This window comes from Engystomops pustulosus, chromosome 2, assembly GCF_040894005.1.
Source record: "Engystomops pustulosus chromosome 2, aEngPut4.maternal, whole genome shotgun sequence".
NCBI lineage: Eukaryota > Metazoa > Chordata > Amphibia > Anura > Leptodactylidae > Engystomops > Engystomops pustulosus.
Window position 1 is genome coordinate 118,337,419 of NC_092412.1, and position 22,600 is coordinate 118,360,018.

General features: G+C 37.1%; 1 protein-coding gene across 4 annotated transcripts in view; it reads left to right on the plus strand.

Moving 5' to 3' along the window:
• SPNS2 (SPNS lysolipid transporter 2, sphingosine-1-phosphate) overlaps nt 1–22,600 on the plus strand; it is an 89,417-nt gene that overhangs the window by 61,371 nt on the left and 5,446 nt on the right. The window contains exons 5-13 of one of the 4 annotated variants that reach the window (XR_011853176.1): nt 654–720; nt 3,418–3,548; nt 5,918–6,070; nt 6,263–6,452; nt 10,582–10,647; nt 13,417–13,515; nt 15,165–15,328; nt 16,931–17,004; nt 20,927–20,973. Coding sequence is in view for 3 of the 4 variants with exons in the window: in XM_072136148.1 (XP_071992249.1) it covers nt 654–720; nt 3,418–3,548; nt 5,918–6,070; nt 6,263–6,452; nt 10,582–10,647; nt 13,417–13,515; nt 15,165–15,328; nt 16,931–16,997 (937 nt within the window). In the remaining variant the exon portion in view is untranslated. The remainder of the gene's footprint in view (nt 1–653; nt 721–3,417; nt 3,549–5,917; nt 6,071–6,262; nt 6,453–10,581; nt 10,648–13,416; nt 13,516–15,164; nt 15,329–16,930; nt 17,005–20,926; nt 20,974–22,600) is intronic. The other 3 variants (XM_072136148.1, XM_072136149.1, XM_072136150.1) reach the window with 3 other exon arrangements.

The window sequence follows — 22,600 nt, forward strand, 5'->3', positions numbered from 1 at the left end:
CCTGCACATTTAATAAAGCACTTTGTATCATTATAATTGGTTGACATTAGGTCATATTTTTATTGGCATGGTGATCTGGCTTGAAAAGCTTTATTTTGGCTGAAGTCTTTTCCTATCCCTACTGAAAAACACTTGATAGGAACCCATAGAAAAACTATATTTTAATACATATATATGTTACAAGAATACTATTTAAACAAACAACCATTATAAACAAATGGAGTTCTCCTACAAAACTGACTACACCAGAAGGCACCAGACTGGGTGGCAGCTACATTTCTGTTGGTCATTTCCTATAATAAAGTGGCTCAATGAGATCATTTCCTGAAAAAGAAATGCAATAGTAATCTATGAGTTATATCAGCAAAAAAGCAGCCAAATAAGTTTTCAGTCCCAAATTCTACATTTCATCACAATCTGTAGATGCCTCGTGTTTTATAGTTTGTATATAGTTTGTTTGTTACAAATTCATTGTCAATAACTGTTCATCTTCTATTATGTAGTTATTTGTGATCTGCATCTCTGTCAATATTAGGAGAGCTGATATATCATACATCATACAGCGATGAGCTTTCACTGTTCCACTTGCATCTACTCTGTTTATAGAAATGACGCAGCTTTTTACATGATTCCCCCTTTTTCTTTACCCACAGTGGCTTAGGATACATCACTGGTTCAAGTGTCAAGCAAGTAGCAGGGGACTGGCGCTGGGCATTACGGGTAAAGTATTAGCTTCAAATTATTCAAATTAAATATTATATCAATGATGAATGGGTATATAGTTACCATCTCAAACAGTGGAGAACAAGCATGGCATTTCATAGCAGCTCTTGCTGCAGTTGAAAGCTTCAAATCCTGAAGAACATATGCTTAGCAATTCAGCAACCCCCACCTAAAGCAGTGTGACAAGACTAATATAGGAGTATACTATTACTTAAGCTGATTTCACTATTTATTCTTCTGTCTTTTTCTTTAATATTTGCGGTTAATTACTATAAAATTTCTGGTTACTCTCAAAACTCTCTATTTTATGGGCATTTAAATGTGAATCCCTTTTTGCAAATACAAATAACCCATGCAACCATATGTGTCGAGAAAAGTACTAGAGAGACTTTATTTCCAATATGTTGACTTTCAATGGTTTCTAAGGTTTTCAAATGCGTAGAATGAAATACTGTACACACCATTTATTATTTTTTATGGAAGCTTCTGTACGGTAGTAGAACAGATGTACATACCACATGGTAGGTATGCAGCGATTCCCCAGACAGTAGTAATACATATTAGTAAGCAATTTCAACATTTATTATGGAAAAAACATATAAAGCCTTTGTGGATTTAGACCAAATAGAATATGCTTCTTCTTATGAAAGGATAACTGATGACATATACAATATGTAAATCATTTCAAATTTTGAACATCAAATTTAGATTTTAAGTTGCAATATTCCATGAAAGGTGTTGCTTTCTGTGACTGATAGCATAACCCAAGTCTGATCAATACTGCCCACTTGATGCTTAAAGGATTTATTATCGCATTGCATGATGAATAGTAAATATCACATTCTCTAACACAAGGCTCAGGTCACCCTGGCAGAAGTCCCAGTATTGTTACAAATAAGATAGCAATAGTATTCATACTGTTAAAACACTAGAACCCATTGGAAATCTGATGAACAGCATTGAAAGTGACCCATCTGTATTTATTGGAATATAATGGATCTATCATAGCTTTCACTGTTCTGCCATAAAATATTTGGCCAAACAGATATATATATATATATATATATATATATATATATATATATATATATACGTGCAATTGAATATTCATAATAAAATTGCCTAAAAGGATTATAATCACGTAATATTAGGCCAGGTCCTTCAGCTGATGTGAAATACGGACAGAACAACAATGCCAAGCAATCTCATTAGTAATTATCTGACCCTGATCAGTGGCGCCCATTGAATGCTTCTAATTTCTGACTTTACGCCACTTAGAGCTGTTTGAGATTATAACAAAGACACTTTCCTGTTTTTAGGGGAACAAAAAACAACAAAGCTTGTTTCCAAAGCTTTAGTGCTGACCCCTTATACTTTACATTTCCTTTTTTTTCTACATCTAAGGCAAGCATAGCTTGCTTGATCATAAATCTGATTTTAAGGCTTCAAACAGGAAGCATTGCTTCTTCACCTTTGACTTTCTTTCTGTAAAACTTATTTGGCAGATCCAGTGAGTGACTAGGGAGTTCTCGTTATAGTATAGTTATATTTCTGTCCCATTGGCTGATAATAGGGAATGTTTATTTTCACATTCTTATTGTTTAATATTGTAGTTGTCTGCTGAGCTTTTCCTAGTTATACTGTATATCGTTAAGGAAGGAGTGTGGATGTAGTGGTCTCCATTGTAAGTGGTCTCCTATTTATCAACTATTTACAGTTTACACAAATTATTTAAACATATTAATATGTTGATAACTGGGTTTTACCATAGCTTTTTTCAAAAAGTTATGTCCCTACACAATTAAATACTTTTAGCAATGATCTGTCCAGGTTAGATTGTAGCGGGACAAGCCTTTTACTAGTAATATCCAGTTGGCAGATTAGAAATTGCACAATACAATTATAAGGCCCAGTCCACACTGGCATCTTGGTTTTCCATTACACTTTTTACAGTTAAGGATAGCAAAATGGAAGGTAAAAATGGGAGGAGAACTGAAGGTCAGTTTAGTCACTCTGCAGCTACCACTAGCTGTTAGACATATTAAACTACAAATACTTACCCACATTCCTCTTGATGTTGATCCTACTGGTCGTAAGATTAACACGCCGGGATCATCTAGAAAAGAAACGTATAATTAGCAGGTCGGAGCACAGGGATTAGATGTCCGGTGCTCCAGGTTGCTAATTATGCACGCCCCTGCACCTCCCCCTCCCATGCTTGGAGAGGAAGGTGATGCCACGCAAGTGTCGTGCATAATTAGCAGCCTGGAGCACCGGACATCTCATCTCCACGCTCTGAACTGCTCTAAGCGGGTAAGTATTTGTAGTTTAATATGTCTACCAGCTAGTGGTAGATTTCTTTTAAGGAGAGCCTTGCGGAAACTAAAAACAGAAGGTGAATTCAATGTTTTTGGTTCACTTTCCCCATAGATTTTAATGGACCTTCCATTACCTCCTATTTTTCATCCATTATTAATAGCTGAAAAAAGATGCAGGCTGCTGTGCAATCTTTCTATTATTAATAACAGAAATTTGCCAGGTGTATCCTTAGCCCAAGTTAATATAACATCTTTTAATTTTATGAAAACACATTTCCAGTGTGAGCTGTGCTTTCTTGAAGTCTCTTGTGGTCTCTGTTATGATGGACTTTATTCTGTTGCACACAATGACATGTTTGAAAAATGTGTCTTTCAGGTCTCCCCAGTTCTGGGTATGATAACAGGAACTCTAATACTAATATTTGTACCAGTTGCAAAGAGAGGGCACGCAGAACAACTGAAGGCACGGAGCTCTTGGTTTCGAGACATGAAGGCACTGATCAGGAAGTAAGTGGTTGACATAGAGGGGAAAGCAAGATTCTTAATAACAAGAAGGGGATCTTAATGAATATCATCTTAAGTGACATACCTGGTCTGTACAGCACTACCATGGCTTAGGCAGAATATGTATAAATGTATACTTAATGCTATATCTGTTTTAGGCTTCTTAAATGGGTTGCCCACTTTAGTTCTCAGTTTTCAGTAATGTGGGGGCAGAATATCAGGTATTTTTCCAATATACATGTATTAAAATTTATTCACCACGTTCTTCAAATGTAAACTACAGCCTCCTGGGTAAGAAATGTCTATATAGCCATATTGCAATAGATAAACATTTTATTAAAACGTGATCAAAAGGTCGTACATTTTCATATTGGTAGCAATGTAAATGTCATCTCATCCCCCATCTCATCTACTGAAGCATAATAATACATATATAATAAATGTGTTATCTCTGTGATCATATGGACCATAAGAATAAAGGGGAGGAGTCATTTGGAGTGCACAGTGAAAGGTGTAAAAACAGGAACCAAAAGACATGCTGCCTCCAGAGCAGACTGCATTTTACATATGTTAAGTTCCCTTTAGGAACAAAACTTGTTGGCATTGAGAGTATTAATCATTGTTTCCAGTGGAATATTATAAACACACATTGATTGACCATACCATACACATTAAATGGTCACCTAGACAGAAAAATTAATGTGTATTGTCACCTTCCTTTATATATATTGTATATCTCAACTACAGTATATACTTTCCATTAAAAACCTTGACTCATTTGACTCATCCTTTAGAAAACCAATTTACATCTTACTTTAACCTCTTAGCTCTCTATGCTGTAATAATATGGTCTGGAGCTGCTAATGCTGTATGAAGAGGGCTCATGGAATATGAAGAGAGACTTTATTATGCAGACATGGGGTCTGCTGCATATTGCAGCAAACACCCACTGCTAATATCTGCGATCAGGGCCAGCACCAATCTCAGTTGTTAACTTTTTGATTGTGGGAACCAACATCTTGTTTGCGATCATCTCTCTCTGTGATGTCATCAGGAAGCGGTGATCAGTTTCCATGACAGCCTCTGGTCTTTGTAAGACCTGAGGCAATATGGTTTTTGCACATTCGCGCTAGTGGCACATTGCAATGAATTATGTGTAAAAACGCCATATACTGCAATACAGTAGTATTGCAGTATATGGTAGCAATGATCAGACTGTCTAGGGGTAAAGTATCCTGGCAGGTCTATAAAATAGTAAAAAAAAATTTAAAAAAATTAAATGTAAAAAATAAAAAATTTAAATCACCCACTTTCCTTAGAACTGATATAAAACTAAATAAACAGTAAAAATCACAAACATGTTAGGTATTGCCTTATCCCAAAATTCCTGATGTATCAAAATATAAAATATTCTCGCCGGTGAACCCCATAACGGAAAATAGCACCCAAATGTCTGAAACACGACTTTATGCCATTTTACATCACATAAAATTTTACATCACATCACAAAAAAAGATAGTAGCACTGAAACCGTCAGCTCATCCCGCCAAAAAATTACTTCTTGCACAGCTCCGTACATCTCAGTATGAAAAAGTTATTAGCATCAGAAGGTGGCAAAACACAATTTTTTTTTCGTACACTTTTTTATTTTTGAAAATCTATTAAAACACAATAAAACCTATATAAATTTAATATCACCGTGATCGTACCGAACCAAAGACTAAAGTAGACATATAATTTGGAGTGCACAGAGAAAGTCGTAAAAAGTGAGCCCACAAGAAAGTGACGCAAATGTGTTTCACCACATTTGGAATTTTTTTCCAGCTTCCCAGTACAAGGTATAGACTAATAAATAATGTCACAGAGAAGTAATATTGGTTACACAGAAAATAAGTACTCACAAAAGCTCTGTATACGGAAAACGAAAAAGTTCAAAAAGGTTTTGAAAGTGGGGAGCACAAAATGTACGAAAAAATCCCTGCAACAAGAAGGGGTTAAATTAGCTTTTCTGGATGAAGCCACCACACTGGGCCAGGAATGAAACATGATATGGAATGCTTGACATCACTGGTGGTGGTTTATTAGTTCAGTTTCTGTTGACAGTTTCTCTATAACATTGGCACAGAACAAGCAGGAAGCTTCACTTGTTTACAGACCATTAACATGACAACCACATTGTATATTTTAGGCGATGATGTCATGTGACACACAGTTTGACTAAATAGGTGGTAAATATACAATAAGGAATCATAATAAGGAATCCCTAGAAAGTAGAGAGTGAAAAGGAAATTGAGTTATTGATTAGTACCAGGCCAGCATGGCAGCCAGTATTCCCAAACTTCATTAATATTTTTCCTATTTTTTTTTACCAGTCGCAGTTATGTGTTCTCTTCACTGGCAACGTCTACAGTGTCATTTGCAACTGGGGCCCTTGGTATGTGGATTCCTCTCTATTTGAATAGAGCGCAAGTTGTACAGAAAGCAGTGGAGCCATGTAACTCTGGACCCTGTAGCACCAAAGACAGGTAATTCAATTCAATTACTTAGGCTAAACATAAATGTGTTTACATTGGAATCTCTCCTGAGAAGGGGGCATATATTAAAATCAGAGATGTTCTATAAACAATTTCTCACGTACATAGTGGTAACAGTGTAAAAGTATCTTGACTGCTCTATACTAATCCATTTCCCTGACAACTTTCTGTTTCTCTCAACAGTTTGATTTTTGGAGTCATCACCTGCATCACTGGTTTTCTTGGAGTGATAACCGGGGCAGGAGCTACTAAGTGGTGTCGCTTGAAAACTCAACGTGCTGACCCACTTGTCTGTGCCGTAGGCATGCTGGGATCTGCAATCTTCATTTGCTTGGTCTTTGTTGCTGCCAAGAGCAGTATCGAAGCTGCATATGTAAGTCACTCTACTAGGGAAATCTTTTCTCTTGTGCCTAAATAATTCCTACCCAGTGAAGCTGAAACAAACCTTCTGTGCAGCTCAGCTGGTATCCAGATTGCACATGATCTGCAATTGTTATACTCCTGTTAGAGAATCAATGCCACCCACTCAGTCACCATTGCTTCTGCCTTAGTCCTCTTTCCTGATGCAAAACTGTAGTAGTACTGTACATGGCATCTTGTTTCAGGTGCTATGTGATAACAAAGTATTTGTTATGTATTAAGTTTGCAAGTTGGTTTATAGGTTGTAAATGTGACTGTAAACTGTACAGAATATTGAGTGAATACAGTAAATGCATTGGAAGTGGTTTTACTTCAGTGTACACCATGCTATACTAGTGAAAGGGAAATTACATTTGTTCAGTGCAGCAATTTATTACAGCAGAATATATTACGGTACATATGCCCATCTTTACAGGCATCTATGGTATAGGTTGTATAGAAATCTACATTTCTTGGGTCAGTATAGTTAACTTATTGCACCCTTCTCCTGAAAGAATTGTCTAATCTAAGATGAATCAAATACTTCCTGTATCAGTGACTTCCAAGCCCATTGAAAGCCTAGTGTATTCTAAAAATATAGCGCAAATTCACAAGGAATTTAACACCAGCACATACTTGCCAATGCAGGTTTATTTTCATCAGAAAACGTAATACTTCAAAATTGGAACAGTAAATGCATTGTACAGGTACACAAGGCTTTTATGTTGCTGTTATTCTAGGAAAACAAGAGGACATTTTGGCAGCAATGATTTTATGGCAGCAATATATCTGGTCCCTTTTGAAAGGTCTATAAAGAAAAGATTTGTATGGGGTACTGTACTGCATTCGCTTTGATTTGCGACAACGCGTCCAGTCACTATAACTGTGGAATTACACAGTGAAACAAAAATTAGATATTAAGACAAAAGTGTAAGCATCCAGCCAGTTGTAAAATATAAACCTGCTTATTCTTTCCATCATTAACTCTGTACATAAAATCACTTTCCTATTTATCAGTTAAGCAGTTTATAGGCTCAGAAAGAGGGTTCATCAATATGGGGGGGATTTACTTCTGATCGCAAACAGCATTGACATCATTCCCATAGTTTACTTCTGCATCCATTTCCCCTTTATCTTTTCTGGTGAGTCTTCACTTCTTTTTATAGAAATAGGAATTGCATTAGTTTGAATAGACTTGCTGTGAAACAGTGGCGTAACTAGGAGTGACAGGGCCCCCTAGCAGGCTACTGTATGGGGCCCTCCCTTCCCATTTAAAAAATATACATATTAGCATACTCACACATATAAATACACTCAAGTCCATATACACATACATACAGTGCCATATGCAACATACTCACATACAGTGTAGACAGACACCTTATACACATCACAGATAATGCATATATACATCACAGTATATGTTATATACATATTATGCTGGACATGTGCAGTACAATATAGATATAATGGTGCGCATCCTCCATTCTTTACTGTGTCAGGTCAGATGACGGGGCCCCGTGACACTGTGGGCCCCATAGCAGATGCTATGGCTGCTATCGCTGTAGTTACGCCCCTGCTGTGAAATATATATATATATATATATATATATATATATATATAGAACCAACATTTCTACGTTCTATGTTGAGAAGAAAAACGATTGAGCATGTTACCTATTAACATGCTTGATCTGTTGATCACAATCAAGATCATTTTCCCCTAGAAGGATTTGGTATTTTCTTTTCCTATTTTTTATTTAGAACACATGTACAATTGTACAATCTATTTGAAAAAGATGCATGTGCCATTACAATGGCATACTGCGTAGTGGATCCTGTGAAATAGTTGTTAGAAAATGTCAAGCTTCATTTTGGGCAGTAAGGTGCTTTGCTTTATCCTCATTAAAATTAGCCCTGTCTCTCACTCTCTCTCTCTTTCTCTCTCTCTGTATATATATATATATATATATATATATATTGACAGACCCCCTTTAAAGTGTATCTGTAGACTATAATTATTACTATTAGACAGACAGTGCAGATAAGGGTGATGCAGCATGTGAGGATATTATTCTTGAAAGACTACACGCACAATAGCAGCAGTGAATAAAAACAAATAATAAGTGGAACAAACAATAACTGGAAATAGTCTTTCTAAATACACAAGCGGAGGGATGGGTGGCTTTGTATTAGACACATAACCCTGGGGAATAGTGCATTAGTAGGGCACTTTCCTTGTATCCAGATAATATACAGAGAATCATGTCACAATGAACCAATAGCAAATCTAAAGGCCTGAGTTTACATTAGGTCTGGGTTGCTAGCTTACATTCTCAGAAAACTACTCTCATATACATTGTATATTAAAGCAATTACTGGAATAACATATATACGATTGTATATATATTCCACAAAAGTAAGTTACATTCCATTTATAAAACCTGTTTCTTGCTGTAGATATCAAAATCCAATATTCATTGATGATTGTAATGTAAAGGTGTAAAACTTTAACGAGAGAAGATCACTCTAGCTGATATATTTACTATGGTGGTCTTATAGCTTTTAGTCTAAATATGCTCTCTGTATTTAATACACTACAGCTATTAGTTACATCTTTTAATTGTGTTTTCTATCATCTTGATAGTAGCAATCAGGGCTGTGTCCAACGCCCCAACTCAGACTCCACAGTCCTGTTTTCCTGGTTACTGTAGCAGGGATTGAGATAAATGTAGACATTCCCTCCCAGTGCCTTATTCCTCTAATCTATAGCTGAGGAGCTTCACTCTTAAACATGTAGATAAAGTGCAGCACACATTCATCTCAACTAAAGGGGTGCTTAACCCATGCCGACAGGCCAAATGCGGCCTAGCCATGAGTTCACACTCTCATAAGTGCAATGAGCATTTCCATAACTGATGTAACTTAACTGATGGAAGCACTCATTGGTTCAGGAATCTAGGTATCAATGAGTGCAACTAAGAAGTCCACACTGCTTTTGGGTCCTCTCCTGCCACATTGCTCTGTGTCCTGACACTGGTTGAATGCGTCGAGGTGAGGACCCAGAGCAGAGTGCCGCCCAGGATCAGAAGAGGACCCAGGAGTGGTAAATACTTGTCAGTTGTAATGTACTGCTCCCAGGTTCTCTACTGCTTCTGGCTCAGTTCTGCTCCAGGTCCTGATGCTGTCGCATACAAGCAGCATGGGACACTGAGCAGAGAGGCACATTGGAGGAGAGCAGAAGCTGCAGTGTTGTGTAGGGAAGAGAAGAGGAGCCAGAAAAGGAGAGAATTTATTTGGTGTCTCCAGCATTTGTAGTTTTATGCTCTGGGGGGCTCCAGTATTTTATGTGTGCAATGGGGTCTCCAGTATTTTTTATCTGCTATGTGGTCTACAGAATTATTTGTCTGCTCTGGGGTCTCCAGTACTATTATTATCTCCTCTGAAGTCTCCACTATCACTGTCTGCTCTGAATGCAGTATTTGGTCGATTGGGTGGTATTTATTGCTGCACTGCAGAATTTTTTTTTTTGGGGAGGGGGTTAAACTGTGGTTGTTTATACTGGTACGGCCCCGGTTAAGCAGTATAACAATATGGCCCTTGGACCAATAAATGTTGCTCACTCCTGGCCTAAATCCTTGGATCACACATTTAAAGGAAATTTCATAATTTTTATATCAATCCTTTTGCACTTAGCTTGCTCTATTTTTTATAATATTACCTCTTCTTGAAATTTTAATACCAAATACACCAAACATGAACATTAACAGATGAGTTAGAGACATCTCTTTGATGAGAATTTAGTCATATTTATCTGGATCTCCCCTATCACCATATCAAAGGCATAACTACCACGCTGGAGCTTCCTGTACTATATTTCAGAAAAAAATATCTATTCGTCAAATAGACAAGGTTGTACCTACTTTTAACACATAATTGTGCCTGGACATGGAGATTTACATGGAGATTTACAGGTCTAGGAAAGGCATTGTGGACACTCTCTCGTCATTTTAATAAAAGAAACATTATTAAGTGTCATCATGATAAATTGTCAGACTTGTGTGTCTTTTTCTTTAGTTAATGAAAAATATGTCATTTCCACAGATTTGTATATTCGCTGGGGAGACTTTGCTGTTCTCTAACTGGGCCATCACTGCTGATATGTTAATGGTGAGTAAGAATTGCTGCATATTTTATATAACAGGATTATCCACTTGACAGCTATTAATATATTGATGGCCAATATTTAAGGTGAAAGAAATATACTGCTCTTTGATCCACTGGCATTCCAAAATGCCTTTGTGATAACTATCTCTTTGTCTCTGACAGTTATATAGGGACTAGCTATAGAAAGGCGCCAGATTAGTGCATGTTATTGGAGGCAGAGGTATTTTTTGTAATATTTTAATTACAGATTTGAAAATTTCTTTAAACCCTCCCAGGTAAGCCTCAAACCCTTAGATTTTGCCACTAGCAGAATGATATGACTTGTCAGAACAGAAATTTGTACCAGAGGATGTTCTAACCCAGTGGTTCTTAACCGGGGTTCTATCGAGCCTAGGGGTTCGCTGAGTCGGTCTCAGGGGTTCGGCTGAGCCTCCACCATCGAGGTCAAGACACACACATATTTGATTTATCACTAAAGAAGGGTTAGGTGAATGTGCATATGAAACTGGTGGGTTCGGTAGCTCAAACAAGGTTAAGAACCACTGTTCTAACCATTGTCAACTATTATGGAGGATATGTAGAACATTCTTTAGGTCTAATGCATACTCTGAGAAGAACCCCCCTTGCACATGCTAAATATGCCCCATTCACCAACGTACATTTAGTCTACTTTGGTTTGTTACACATTGGCATATCCTTTTTTTTCAATTATGTAGGTTAGAGCAGCAGGCAATCTTTGCTGTACACCACAATAAAAGCTTATCACTTCATATATATTTTTATCAAAGGAACCTACGGGTGACAAATGCCACTTGAAACCTGTCACAAGAATCTTAAGTAGAAAACAGGAACATAAGTAGAAAACAAGGAGTCACAAGCCTAATTGGGTTATGTATCAATGCAGTTATATTAGTTTTCTCCAAAATGTCTCAAAAGTGACACATCTGTTTATTTGCAATATATTTGCTACTTTTTGCCAACTCATTTGACTTTTCATTTACTCTAGATTTTATCATGTGGATCTAGGTGTGGTAGACAGATTTACAAGTTGATGGAAGTAATTTTTGGGTTACATTATTCAGTCAATTTGATTATAATCTAAGGATTTTATATGATTGTAGTAATGTATATCTTGTTAATCTTCAAGATTCAAACTGCATCATATTGTTGGAAACTGTTTAATAGTGTTTGCTGGATATGTTCTAACTTTTTATGACTTCTTATTCATTTTGTTGCTTTTTGCTAATGTTCTGTTTATTGGACCCATTAGCTATACGCTCCTTGACATACTCTCTGCAGCAAATATAATGTAATAGTTTGAAAGAACAGTTCTTTGACCTTAAAAGCTTTCAGTATGTTCATACTTTAAATATCTATCCATTATAATATTTTTCTTTAGTACTAAATCAAAAACTATGCTTATTTATTTGCAACATGCATTTTATTCAAATGTAATATTCTGAAATATGTAGGGGTTTAATAGAGTTGGTAACATACCTCTAGTTAACCAATGCTAAAAGCATTTCTAGCATTGGAAAGGGAAGATCAGGATGTGAACATGGCAAGATGACATCAAGCCCTGGTTCTGGTGCATGTTGATAGCTTATCTATTTTTACAGATTTGGGAGGGTAGGCAGTTTCTTGATAGTTTAAGTCACAAGCAAGAAGAAAAGTGCTGATATTCAGAGTAATACTCTGTAATGGCAGATCAATCCCTTCTTGTTTGGCAAATTATGTTGACATCATCTAATAAAGTAATGATCCACATTATGTTAATGCTATAAGTACTATTAGGCAGCTGCCATTGACATTGTACACAAGCCATACACTCCCACATATCTGTAATCACACAGTGTGGGTGCTTGTAATTTGACATTTACTGAATGAAACCTCATTGTAGCTCATATGGTGGCACCCATACTCCACACCACATCATTTCCTGGCAGATAAAGGCATCATCATCTTGTAATGTGCGGTCATACACATAAATCCCTTACTTATAAAAGCTCTCTAATTTGTCGATGAATAATCTGTTTTCCTCGTTCTCAAGTAGTTCAGACATATCTCTCATCATCTCCATGAATTCTGGGCTATTGTTCCAATTACCAGCTCTCCGACTGGAATGTCCTTTACCATGTTTATGTCCTTGAAAAAGGAATTAAACAATCTTGACCATCATCTACTGTAGGAGTTTCCTATTGAACCTATTTGAGTAAACAGATTTCTATGGCAATAGTTGGTTTATTTTAAACAGGAAATTTCTTGAATACCGTGTTCTTATTTATGCGTCAGTATACTTTTGATTTTCCAGCAAAACACTATTGTTTCCTTCAACAACATGAAGGAAAGGAACGCGGACCTCTGTCAACAAAAAAATTTTGAAGATGAGTTGTTCTAGTTCAGTCATTGTTGTAGGAGCAAAAAACATCCCTTTTCGAGAAATGTTAAAATTTTATTTTATAAAGGATCAACAAAGGTTAATAATGGTTTTAGACTTTTCCTCACTCCTACACATTGCTAGTTAATGTTCCCACCCAATCAATTGACCAAATTGAACTATAGGGCTACCGCAGGTAGAGAAAATAGGGTACCATGTATGCTAAATATAAATGCCTAATATAAAGTTTAATTTAGTTGTGAAGAGTATAACCTAGTTATATTCTGCAAATTACATTCTCATTACTTAAAACCTCTTCCTGCTATGTCTATTCTTTACATGTGTTCTTATCATTCATACTGGTTTCTACTCTTGTTTCTCCTTTTTTTGTACAGTATGTGGTTATTCCAACTCGCCGAGCAACAGCCGTGGCCTTGCAGAGCTTCACATCACATCTTCTTGGTGATGCTGGGAGCCCATACCTTATTGGATTTGTAAGTACATAAGTCATCATTGTAATGTAGCAGTGCTCTAGTAGTTTAAAGAGCTCCCATATTTACAGTGGTATATCTCTACTGAGCAACAGTGAGGTTGGTCAGGTTTTGTACTTACTTTTGTGGAGCAAGTGGGGTTGAACATAGCGGGATTTCAGTTCATGCTGAGTTCAGTTCACTGATTCTAGGTTTGGTCCGGTAAATCCCACAAGCGCATAGTGCGAGTTTGTTAAACTAAACCTTTGGGCAACAGGCTTAAGTCTGATTTTTGAAGAAGAGATTTTAATTTTCCATAGATTAAAACCACACACTTTGTAGATGTATCATGATTACAAAAACGTTCATATTCTGAGAGATATTTCCATTTTGTAATAGTCTGACACATTGTTACACAATACCAAAAAATATAACCTCCCAAAAATAATTGATGATCAAATGAATAACTACTGTATGTCACGTAGCATGTCATGTATGTAGTTACATGACAGTAAATGCAGAGATCGGCAGCAATTATACAAAGCCACAGTCAGTGTGTGCGGTCGGGTTTTTCAGGTGGCAGGTAGACAGTAGTGTTTACTGATGGGAAAAGTGTGGTAACAGCTATGGGAACAGCTATACAGTTCTGTGTTCTTGTTTAAATACTTCAAATGCTGTGCACATACTTCATAAAATGTACAGAGCAGATGAGCCTTAACTGAGCAGATTTAGTCTTCTGTGCCAAGGCTGAACTATTCCCAAAGAGCCTCTCTGGCTCAGCTTATACATCACGTTTCAGGACTACAGAGCCATTTCACAGTTGCAGTTTCATACATTATTCTAATTCCTCTACTTCTAGCTCTGTGTGTAGAGGTTTTATGACAATATGAGGCTTAAAGTAGCAGCAATTTCTGAACTAACTTAAAACAAAATTGAATTGATAAAACTCTTTACAAATATCTATCTTGTTTTCCGCATTGGGACCACAGCAAATAAATTACATGATGCGGATCATAAATCAGTGGTGTAATTCTGTTCCTGCTGCAGATCCTGCTGTGTGTGGATAAATCCCATACACTTCACTGCTACTGTATTATGCACATGGAACTTCTTTAAACCCAAGCTTTCTCGGATTCTGAATCCCTTTTACAAATATTTTTTCTAGTTTCTGTAGAGTTATTCTTGTACTGTTGCTGCAATATTAAATTTGGATAATTCTTTATAATGATGCTTAGGAAAAAGGGTCATTAAGTTCCAGATACAATAGTTAATAATTTAAATATTTCAAAAGTAATAGCATAACAAATTACCTAGATTGACCTTGTATTCTGAAATGATGATAACGTTCTTCTACCCCTTTTATGAAATTAGCTACACAATGTTGGTGTTGAGAGGTCATCTGATTTATTTTTATATTACTGTAGAAATATAGTTTAGCAGCTTACTGGAAACAAGTCCGCACCTCACAAATGACCCTGCTGTGTTGAAAACTGGCACTCCTCATTTATAGACATAAGTGCACTATAGCTAAAGCCAGTCTTCCTCTCCATTCCCCAGTGCCCAGGTTATAAGGCCGCCAGGCTGAAGTTGATTTCCTCTGTTGTAAAAGCAAATTGTTCTTTTCTACCATGTTAGAGGCGGCTGTTTACATGTCCTTTGTTTTAACTTCATAGATATCGGACCTCATCCAGGAGAACACCAACAAGTCTCCCTTGTGGGAATTCCTAAGTCTAGGTTATGCACTAATGCTCTGCCCATTCGTGGTTGTTTTGGGTGGAATGTTTTTCCTGGCAACAGCACTTTACTTTTTGGAAGATCGTGCCAAAGCGGAGCAACAGTAAGTAATAGCTTACTTACAATCAGTATGGGTTGTGTATAGAGTCCACAAAGAAGATATGTTGGCTTCATTATGTTTCTGATAAGGCCAGTGAAAGCCAAATGTATTTTCTGTGGTAACCCCATTAATTCCTTTCCTAACAATTAATCTTCACATAACAGAATTTACCTCACAAAAGTATATATACGGGATGCATTTACTAGTAAAAACTGCCAAGGTCACACTGTTAGATGTAATGAACCAAACCTGATTCAGGATCAGAAGGAAACACAATGTCGGGAAGGCTACATGAACCTCCAGGATCAGATGGCAATCAAACGGTGTGGCAAATAGTCATTCGGCCTTAGTACAGTTCCATTACGTCACCAGCAAATCCTCTGTAGGTGTGTAGGTAGATTTTCCATGCCCACTTTCAGCCAGTATCACGCACAGTGATAGGAATTACTTATAAAATAAAGTTAGCTAAAAGTCTGGAAGAGAACTCTCTTTAAAGTACCTTGGCTCTTATTATAGTAGATGCATACCTTTATTGGAACAGTGCTTTCCTCTGATGTCCACTGACTGCATGGATGTGCGATTGTAACAAGTTTCTTTGCATAGTAACCTACTGTATATGCACCCATATAGTATGAAGACCTTGTACTAACCTTACAGTCAATATTACTGGAGTCATATGTATAGGAGAATACAGAATGTATAAAAGATTCACAACATGACAATTTGTCCGATTCAGCCAAATTTCTAGAATACCAAGTGTTACATGTCACTTGGAGAAAGGACATCAGGCATATTTACTGTTAGCTGCCCAATCCTTTTTATTAAGGGCAGAAAAGACAATGCCAAGGCTGCCTGGAAGTGGATTCCATGTAAGTTCAGCTCAAACTGAGTGTGCATGAGTATTTTCCATAATAATTGTTTAGCCTACTACTGTATGGTCCTAGACAGCAGATAGTTCTAAGTTCTTTATAGTAGATTTACTTCTTTATATCACAGGGATGCAAACACAGAACTGGTCACTTCCTTAAATCATTGTCAGTCTTCATATTACAGATAATCAGTTTACTCAAATATTACATTTGTTAAAATAAAACACCATGCTTTGGTCAAATGATAGTTTGTTGCATGTTCTGTACTTTATACATCTACCTCCATAGATCCTTACTTAGTGAAGATTATAAAGTGTAAATCCAGGTAATAAAGAGCAGCTACAGAGATTTGCATGTACTGTTCGGATAGTATACCATTAACCTGAATACATGTTAAGTCATTTTATTCATTATATGTCTTCTCTGTACAGTAACCTGCGCACACGTCTGTCTCTGCATAACCAGTATAATGACCTCTTCCATAAGGCTAGCTTTCTATCTGTGAAGCTTGTGAAGGGCTGGTTGCTGGGTTGGGTGGCTCTGTATTGTACAAGACCAGGTGTACTTTGCTTTGAGCAGTGGCAGCTGTATCCTGAGGCTTCTGCCTGGATGACATTACAAACAAAAGCCCTGACAAAGAATTCAATGTTATTTTGTTTGGTGATCGTTTGCCTGGTGACTCTGCTTAAAATAGTTTGTTTTCTCAATTAGTAAGAGTGCATTTTCTTCCCAATAGAGAGCCGTGTTCTGATCCTTTCACTGTTGGCAGCTGTAGTGATTCAGAAGAAGCTTCCATCTTGTAGATTTTAGGTTGGTCTTATTTTGTTTTTGTTCTTATTGTTTTGACCTCCTTGTTTTCTGTTTTGTTTGATCTAATTTGAGGTTTATTTGACACTATTCCTTTAGTTTCTAAATAACTTTTTTTTACATACTTACATTATTTTTCTAGTAATTGTTTTGATCCAAGCCACTTGCATCAATTATATCAAATTGTGCAAAATCTATTTTTTAGTGCTTTAAAACAGGATACATTACATACAGAAGACAAGGTCTGAATAGCTGCCTAGAGAGGCATGGACCATTTAAAATGTAAAACATATATTTTCTTTAATTACGGTAATAATAGTAATATTGAGAAGAATTTATATATTTATGAATCATTTATAATTGCATACCTTGTTAATTGTTCCACATTGTCATTTGTCATGGGTTTTTACACTAACCCCCTAACTTAAAGGAACCTACAACTTTGAAATGGTCATTATGACCCACACTAACCTGCACATAAGGCGAGATGAGGTGATGCAGGCACATGTTTTGGTTAATCAAATAACAAAATGGATGGATTATAACTATAGATTATGAACTTTGCTAATAACCCACTCGGCGCTTGACTCTGCGCATGAGCATACTAGGGGAGGCATGCAGAGTGCCGTCCCTGCCTCCCCCCACCCTCCCTTATTCACTCCTGAGAGCCGGTCACCGAGCCCTCAGGAGCATCAAAGGATGCGCATCGCCGGCTCACATGGCGGCTGCGCCTACTATCGCCGAGGTCTCATGACGACGACGGTGAGACTTCGGCGGTCTCCTTGCCAAAGTTTCGCTATAGCACACGCAGCCATGTGAGCCGGCGATGCGCATGCTCTAATGATCCTGAGGGCTTGGTGGCCGGCTCTCAGGAGCGAAGAAGGGAGGGTGGGGGGAGGCAGGGAAGGCACTCTGCATGCCTCCCCTAGTATGCTCATGCCCAAGCGCTGTGACGTAGAGTCAATCGCCGGGTGGGTTATTAGAAAAGTTCATAATCTATAGTTATAATCTATCCATTTTGTTATTTGATTAACCAAGATATGTGCCTGCACCAGCTCATCTCGCCTTATGTGCAGGTTAGTGTGGGTCATAGTGTGGTAGGTTTCCTTTAAGAGTTCTAGTTCAGCATGTGTATGGTTAAATGGGGGTCCTGTGGATGGATGATAAGTGTATATGGTGAAAATACCCTTTAAATACCATTCTTAGGAGCATACTAACGCTTTCAATACACCTAAGATAGCTGCAAGAAAAATAACAGCTATTCCTCATAACACTTTTACACACATGCATGCTTGACCTGACCAAGTGTGCATATGTTCTCTATGAGAACAGGGGAAAACTTCTGAATTCCTCAAACAGTTTACTAGAGCAGATAAATGATTGGCTATGTTAAAATCCAAACTTCTTTCCCCCAACATATGCTTTTAGTGGGCACGTTTAGTACTATATTTTATCATTTAGAATGATCTACGGTAATTCATCACATGCCACAATTGGCAATCTTTTTGTAAGGCAGGATCAGACAGAAATACAGCTCAAACAATTTTTTTTTTTTTGCAAGGTCGTTTCTAAGAGACCTGAGAAAATGACATTGGTGCAGCAGGTTATTGTATTTTGCTTTAGACAAATTATACATTACTTCTAACATGTATATGTTTTACCCATCATAGACTATTATAATTTCTGGAGCAAGTAAACTTTAGCCTAGATTTGCACATGCAATTTTATGTAGTTTTTTTTGGGACCAAGTTGATGGAAAAGAGACGAGAATATTTTTCTTTCTACATCACTGCAACAAAAACTACATATGTAAATCCAATATGAATATCAGAACCAAGAAAAAAGAGAAGGAGGCATAGACAAAGTTTTCAATAGGAATAAAAGTAGGAAACAAGATATATCCAACATGTCCAGCTGTGTAGTGTAATACAGTCTATGGAGGACAAACTAGGTGTCTTTACACATGCTCTTTACATTGACTAGAAAATTCCCAATAGGTGAAATATTTAATATAAGATATCCTCTTTATTTCTACTCCATACTCCTGGTCTGTTTGGTCCTTTAGGCCCTTCATTTGCCCACACTGTCACGATTCAGGCAGGAAGCCTATCATAAAGGTATAGAATTAAATAGCTAAGTAGAGGGTTTTACTACTAATATCCTATAATTTTCAGAACGCTGACTGGCAGATGTAATGACTTTATTGTAAGGGAACCCTTCACATAAAAATAAGTTCTTCCTTTTAATAAAAAGCATTGAATAGGCGGATGAGAAGTTAAAATAAACTACTCTCACCGTCACAAAATCCCAGCGAACATTAGGAATTCCTAAAATAGAATAAGACAATTCCTTACAATTTATTTGCCAAGCATAGGTTTGGAAATAGTGTTTTCCTCTGTCAGGATGAAGGGGGTAGTGCACTGTTCCTTCCTCTCGCATTTTGTGTTATTCCCACAGAAATGTGAGATTCCGGTAATGTCATGTAACACCCCTCTCTGTGTGCAGGGCATGGCTACTGTCCGGTCGTGGACACATGGTGACATGGGTTATTAGTGGATAATGTTTGGTGGTGAATAATTACTGGAGCCTCTGGCTTCCTCCTCTGATTGATAAGCCTAGACTGGTCAGACATGACAAGAATAGACACACAGATCAAAGGCTGCTACATTAGGCCTTATATGCTTGTAAACTCATTGACTGTGAAATATTATAAGGTTGGCTTATCCATGTTGCCTTGACCAATCACAGTTGCTGCTTTAGTCATAGCTTTATATAGTACTAAATCTCATGTGAAATTTGACAATGATAATGATAGTATTTATAGTCTATACACTTTGCATAAAACATGGGATGCAATGATACATAGAAGTAGAACTTTGTGACTGTATAGCAACCCACCACAACAAATAGTACACCATGATTCACAAGTGAATTGTATCATCTCAGGTTCATGACATTAATGTTGCATTTGGTTACGGTGATTAAAATGTAATTTGACAGCTCTGCATTATTAATTTAGTCTTTCTACATTCAGACGGATGCCTTCCAGTCACAGCAGTGTAATATTTTAAGTTATACCATTGCCACATAGTGAAGGTAATGACTAAATATTAGCCTACAGGGAGGAAATTTTATAGCCACTTAAATAGCCACTTATTAATAGGAGAGCATTACAGTATCTATTCTTTGGCATATCTTTTCCATATTCTTTCGGGGTGTTTTCTCATAGATCTTCTTTGTTGAGATATTCTATTTTTAACTGTAATCACTAAATAAATGCTTCCTTGTTTAGACATTGCTGTTGAAGAGTAAAAAAATCAGTTGATACTTTCCTCTTTCCTCTTCTTCTGCTCTCCTTGGCTAACACGGTACAAATGTACACTACTAGACATTGCTGTTACATACTATGGTTCCTCTGCAAATGTCCTCCTCATGTGTACAATAGTTCTGGACATTGATGCCTAGCTGCTGATACCAGCTACCTAATAATAGTAGGGAGTGGATGCCACTGCGCAGCTAATACAAATCTGAACAGTTGGGGGCGCTATGTCTACAATAGCAATATCTAAACCAGTAAGCATTTTATATAATTCTAAATGAAACACTCATGTTTTGTGGTGTTTTCTTTAAATCTCCAAATCTTTTGATAATTCTTGTTAACTCACAGCAGTGTGTTTCTTTGGGAAAACAAAGTGATATAGATGATCTTACTGTTCATTTTGTAAATATATGGACACTGCTTGTACTTGAATAATTGTATTTCTACTAATTCATAGAAAATTGCACATTGAGTAAGTATAGCCTAGTTGGCAGTTTCTGCTCTCAAGGTGGCACAGCGCTTTGTAGATACTGAAATCCCTGACATTTCACGTCTTGTCCTTTGGCTATTCTTTAAAGTGACATTTGCTGTTTGTCCTTTATTTAGGGTGATTCAGCCCATGATGCCACCAGCCTCTGTGAAAGTCTGATAAGGTACAGTCATTCCCGGCATATGGGAAATTATTATAGAGATAGCTGAAAATAAACCGGGCAGTGTCCTGTTATATATCTGGTCTGTCCTATGCCTGCTATATTACATATATCTATAAGATGTGACTATAACAGAGGGAAACCAGGCCTTCAAAGTCTAAGACGTAGCCACAGAAACTCAACATGTTTTGCTTTAACTAGTTTAGTTAGTGATGATATTTGGTGGTTGGCATTTTATCAGACATAGATTTTGTCCAGTCTTGGATGGCATATTACTATGGATTCAGATGATTTTATATATATATATATGATACTGCAGCAGAGCAAAGCTGGATATTTCATTGATGTGTGCAGAGATGATCGTCTACCAGCTTGTCATGTCCTATTTAACTCTGCTGCTGGCACTCGGTTGTTATCCTGGATTTAATGCCCTAGGGTGCACATTTTCTCTCACCTGGGCGCTTTTCATAGCCTATGCTCTAATGCAATCAATAGTGCCCCCTACTGTGTCTGCCTCATTACTTCTCAAAGAACCCTAAAAGTCTGTAATTGTGAAGATGTGTTTGCATTCACTTTGATCCACTCATTGCATACGAATTGAGCAGATCCCATGCTGTGGTTTACAAAGATTTCGGCTACTTTAGGTCCCTGGATTGTGTTTCTGCATGAACTGGACTTTATTCTGCCTTTGTGTAGAGTTATGTTATTTAAGTTTTATAGGAAATTAACGTAAAAGCTCAAATACATCTAATTATGTTAAAGCCTATATACACAGAATAATGCCTGATAAATAGAGAAATGGCTAGTGCCCATGTAATGAATACAATAAAAAAAAACAAATGACTGCTGCTTCTCACAAAGGAAGAACATATAATCTAAGCAAGGAGACTAAATCTTAGAGGGAGACTAAAATACATACTATATATTAGGATGAATGTACATAATGTACATAATATAACTCCATCTGTTGCCTGATTGCCTGTTGTGTTTGTGGTAATAACTGTAGCTAGCCAATGCCTTGCTTGGATGGGATATAGACCTTGTTGGAACCTTTGTGAATGTATGTTGTAATAACTATAGCTAGCAAATGCCTTGCTTGGATGGGATGTAGACCTTGTTGGAACCCTTGTGAATGTATGTTGTAATGATTGCTACCTCTAAATTGTTCATTATATTTTCCAATTGGAAGGTTGTCTATACACAATACCTTCATACATAATCTGGTCTACCAGAGTTACCATATGTAGAAAAAAGAATGGCTAAAAAGTATCTAAAACAAGTTAATTAGTAGCATTCTTCTTTTGTTGGACAGCCCTGAGGCAGATGTCTAAGTGCCCAAATAAACATTGGGCAAATTTAATATCCCACCCCTTCCCCAAACTGGCATCGCTGCCGCTCCTGTTTTACTACAGTTCTACACTTGGACATTCTTTGTCTGGTGTAAATTAAGCCATCCAAAAGATGACACAGAGTAGAGATTGGTCTCACTTGTTTAACAAGATATTGTGACAAATTTGGCACATCTACCTGACACCTCCATGCTTTATATGGGACATTATTAAAGAATCTGCACCATTGTGCTAACAATTAATGTAGGTTTAAATGACCCTTTGCAATGTGTGGGGTCAGC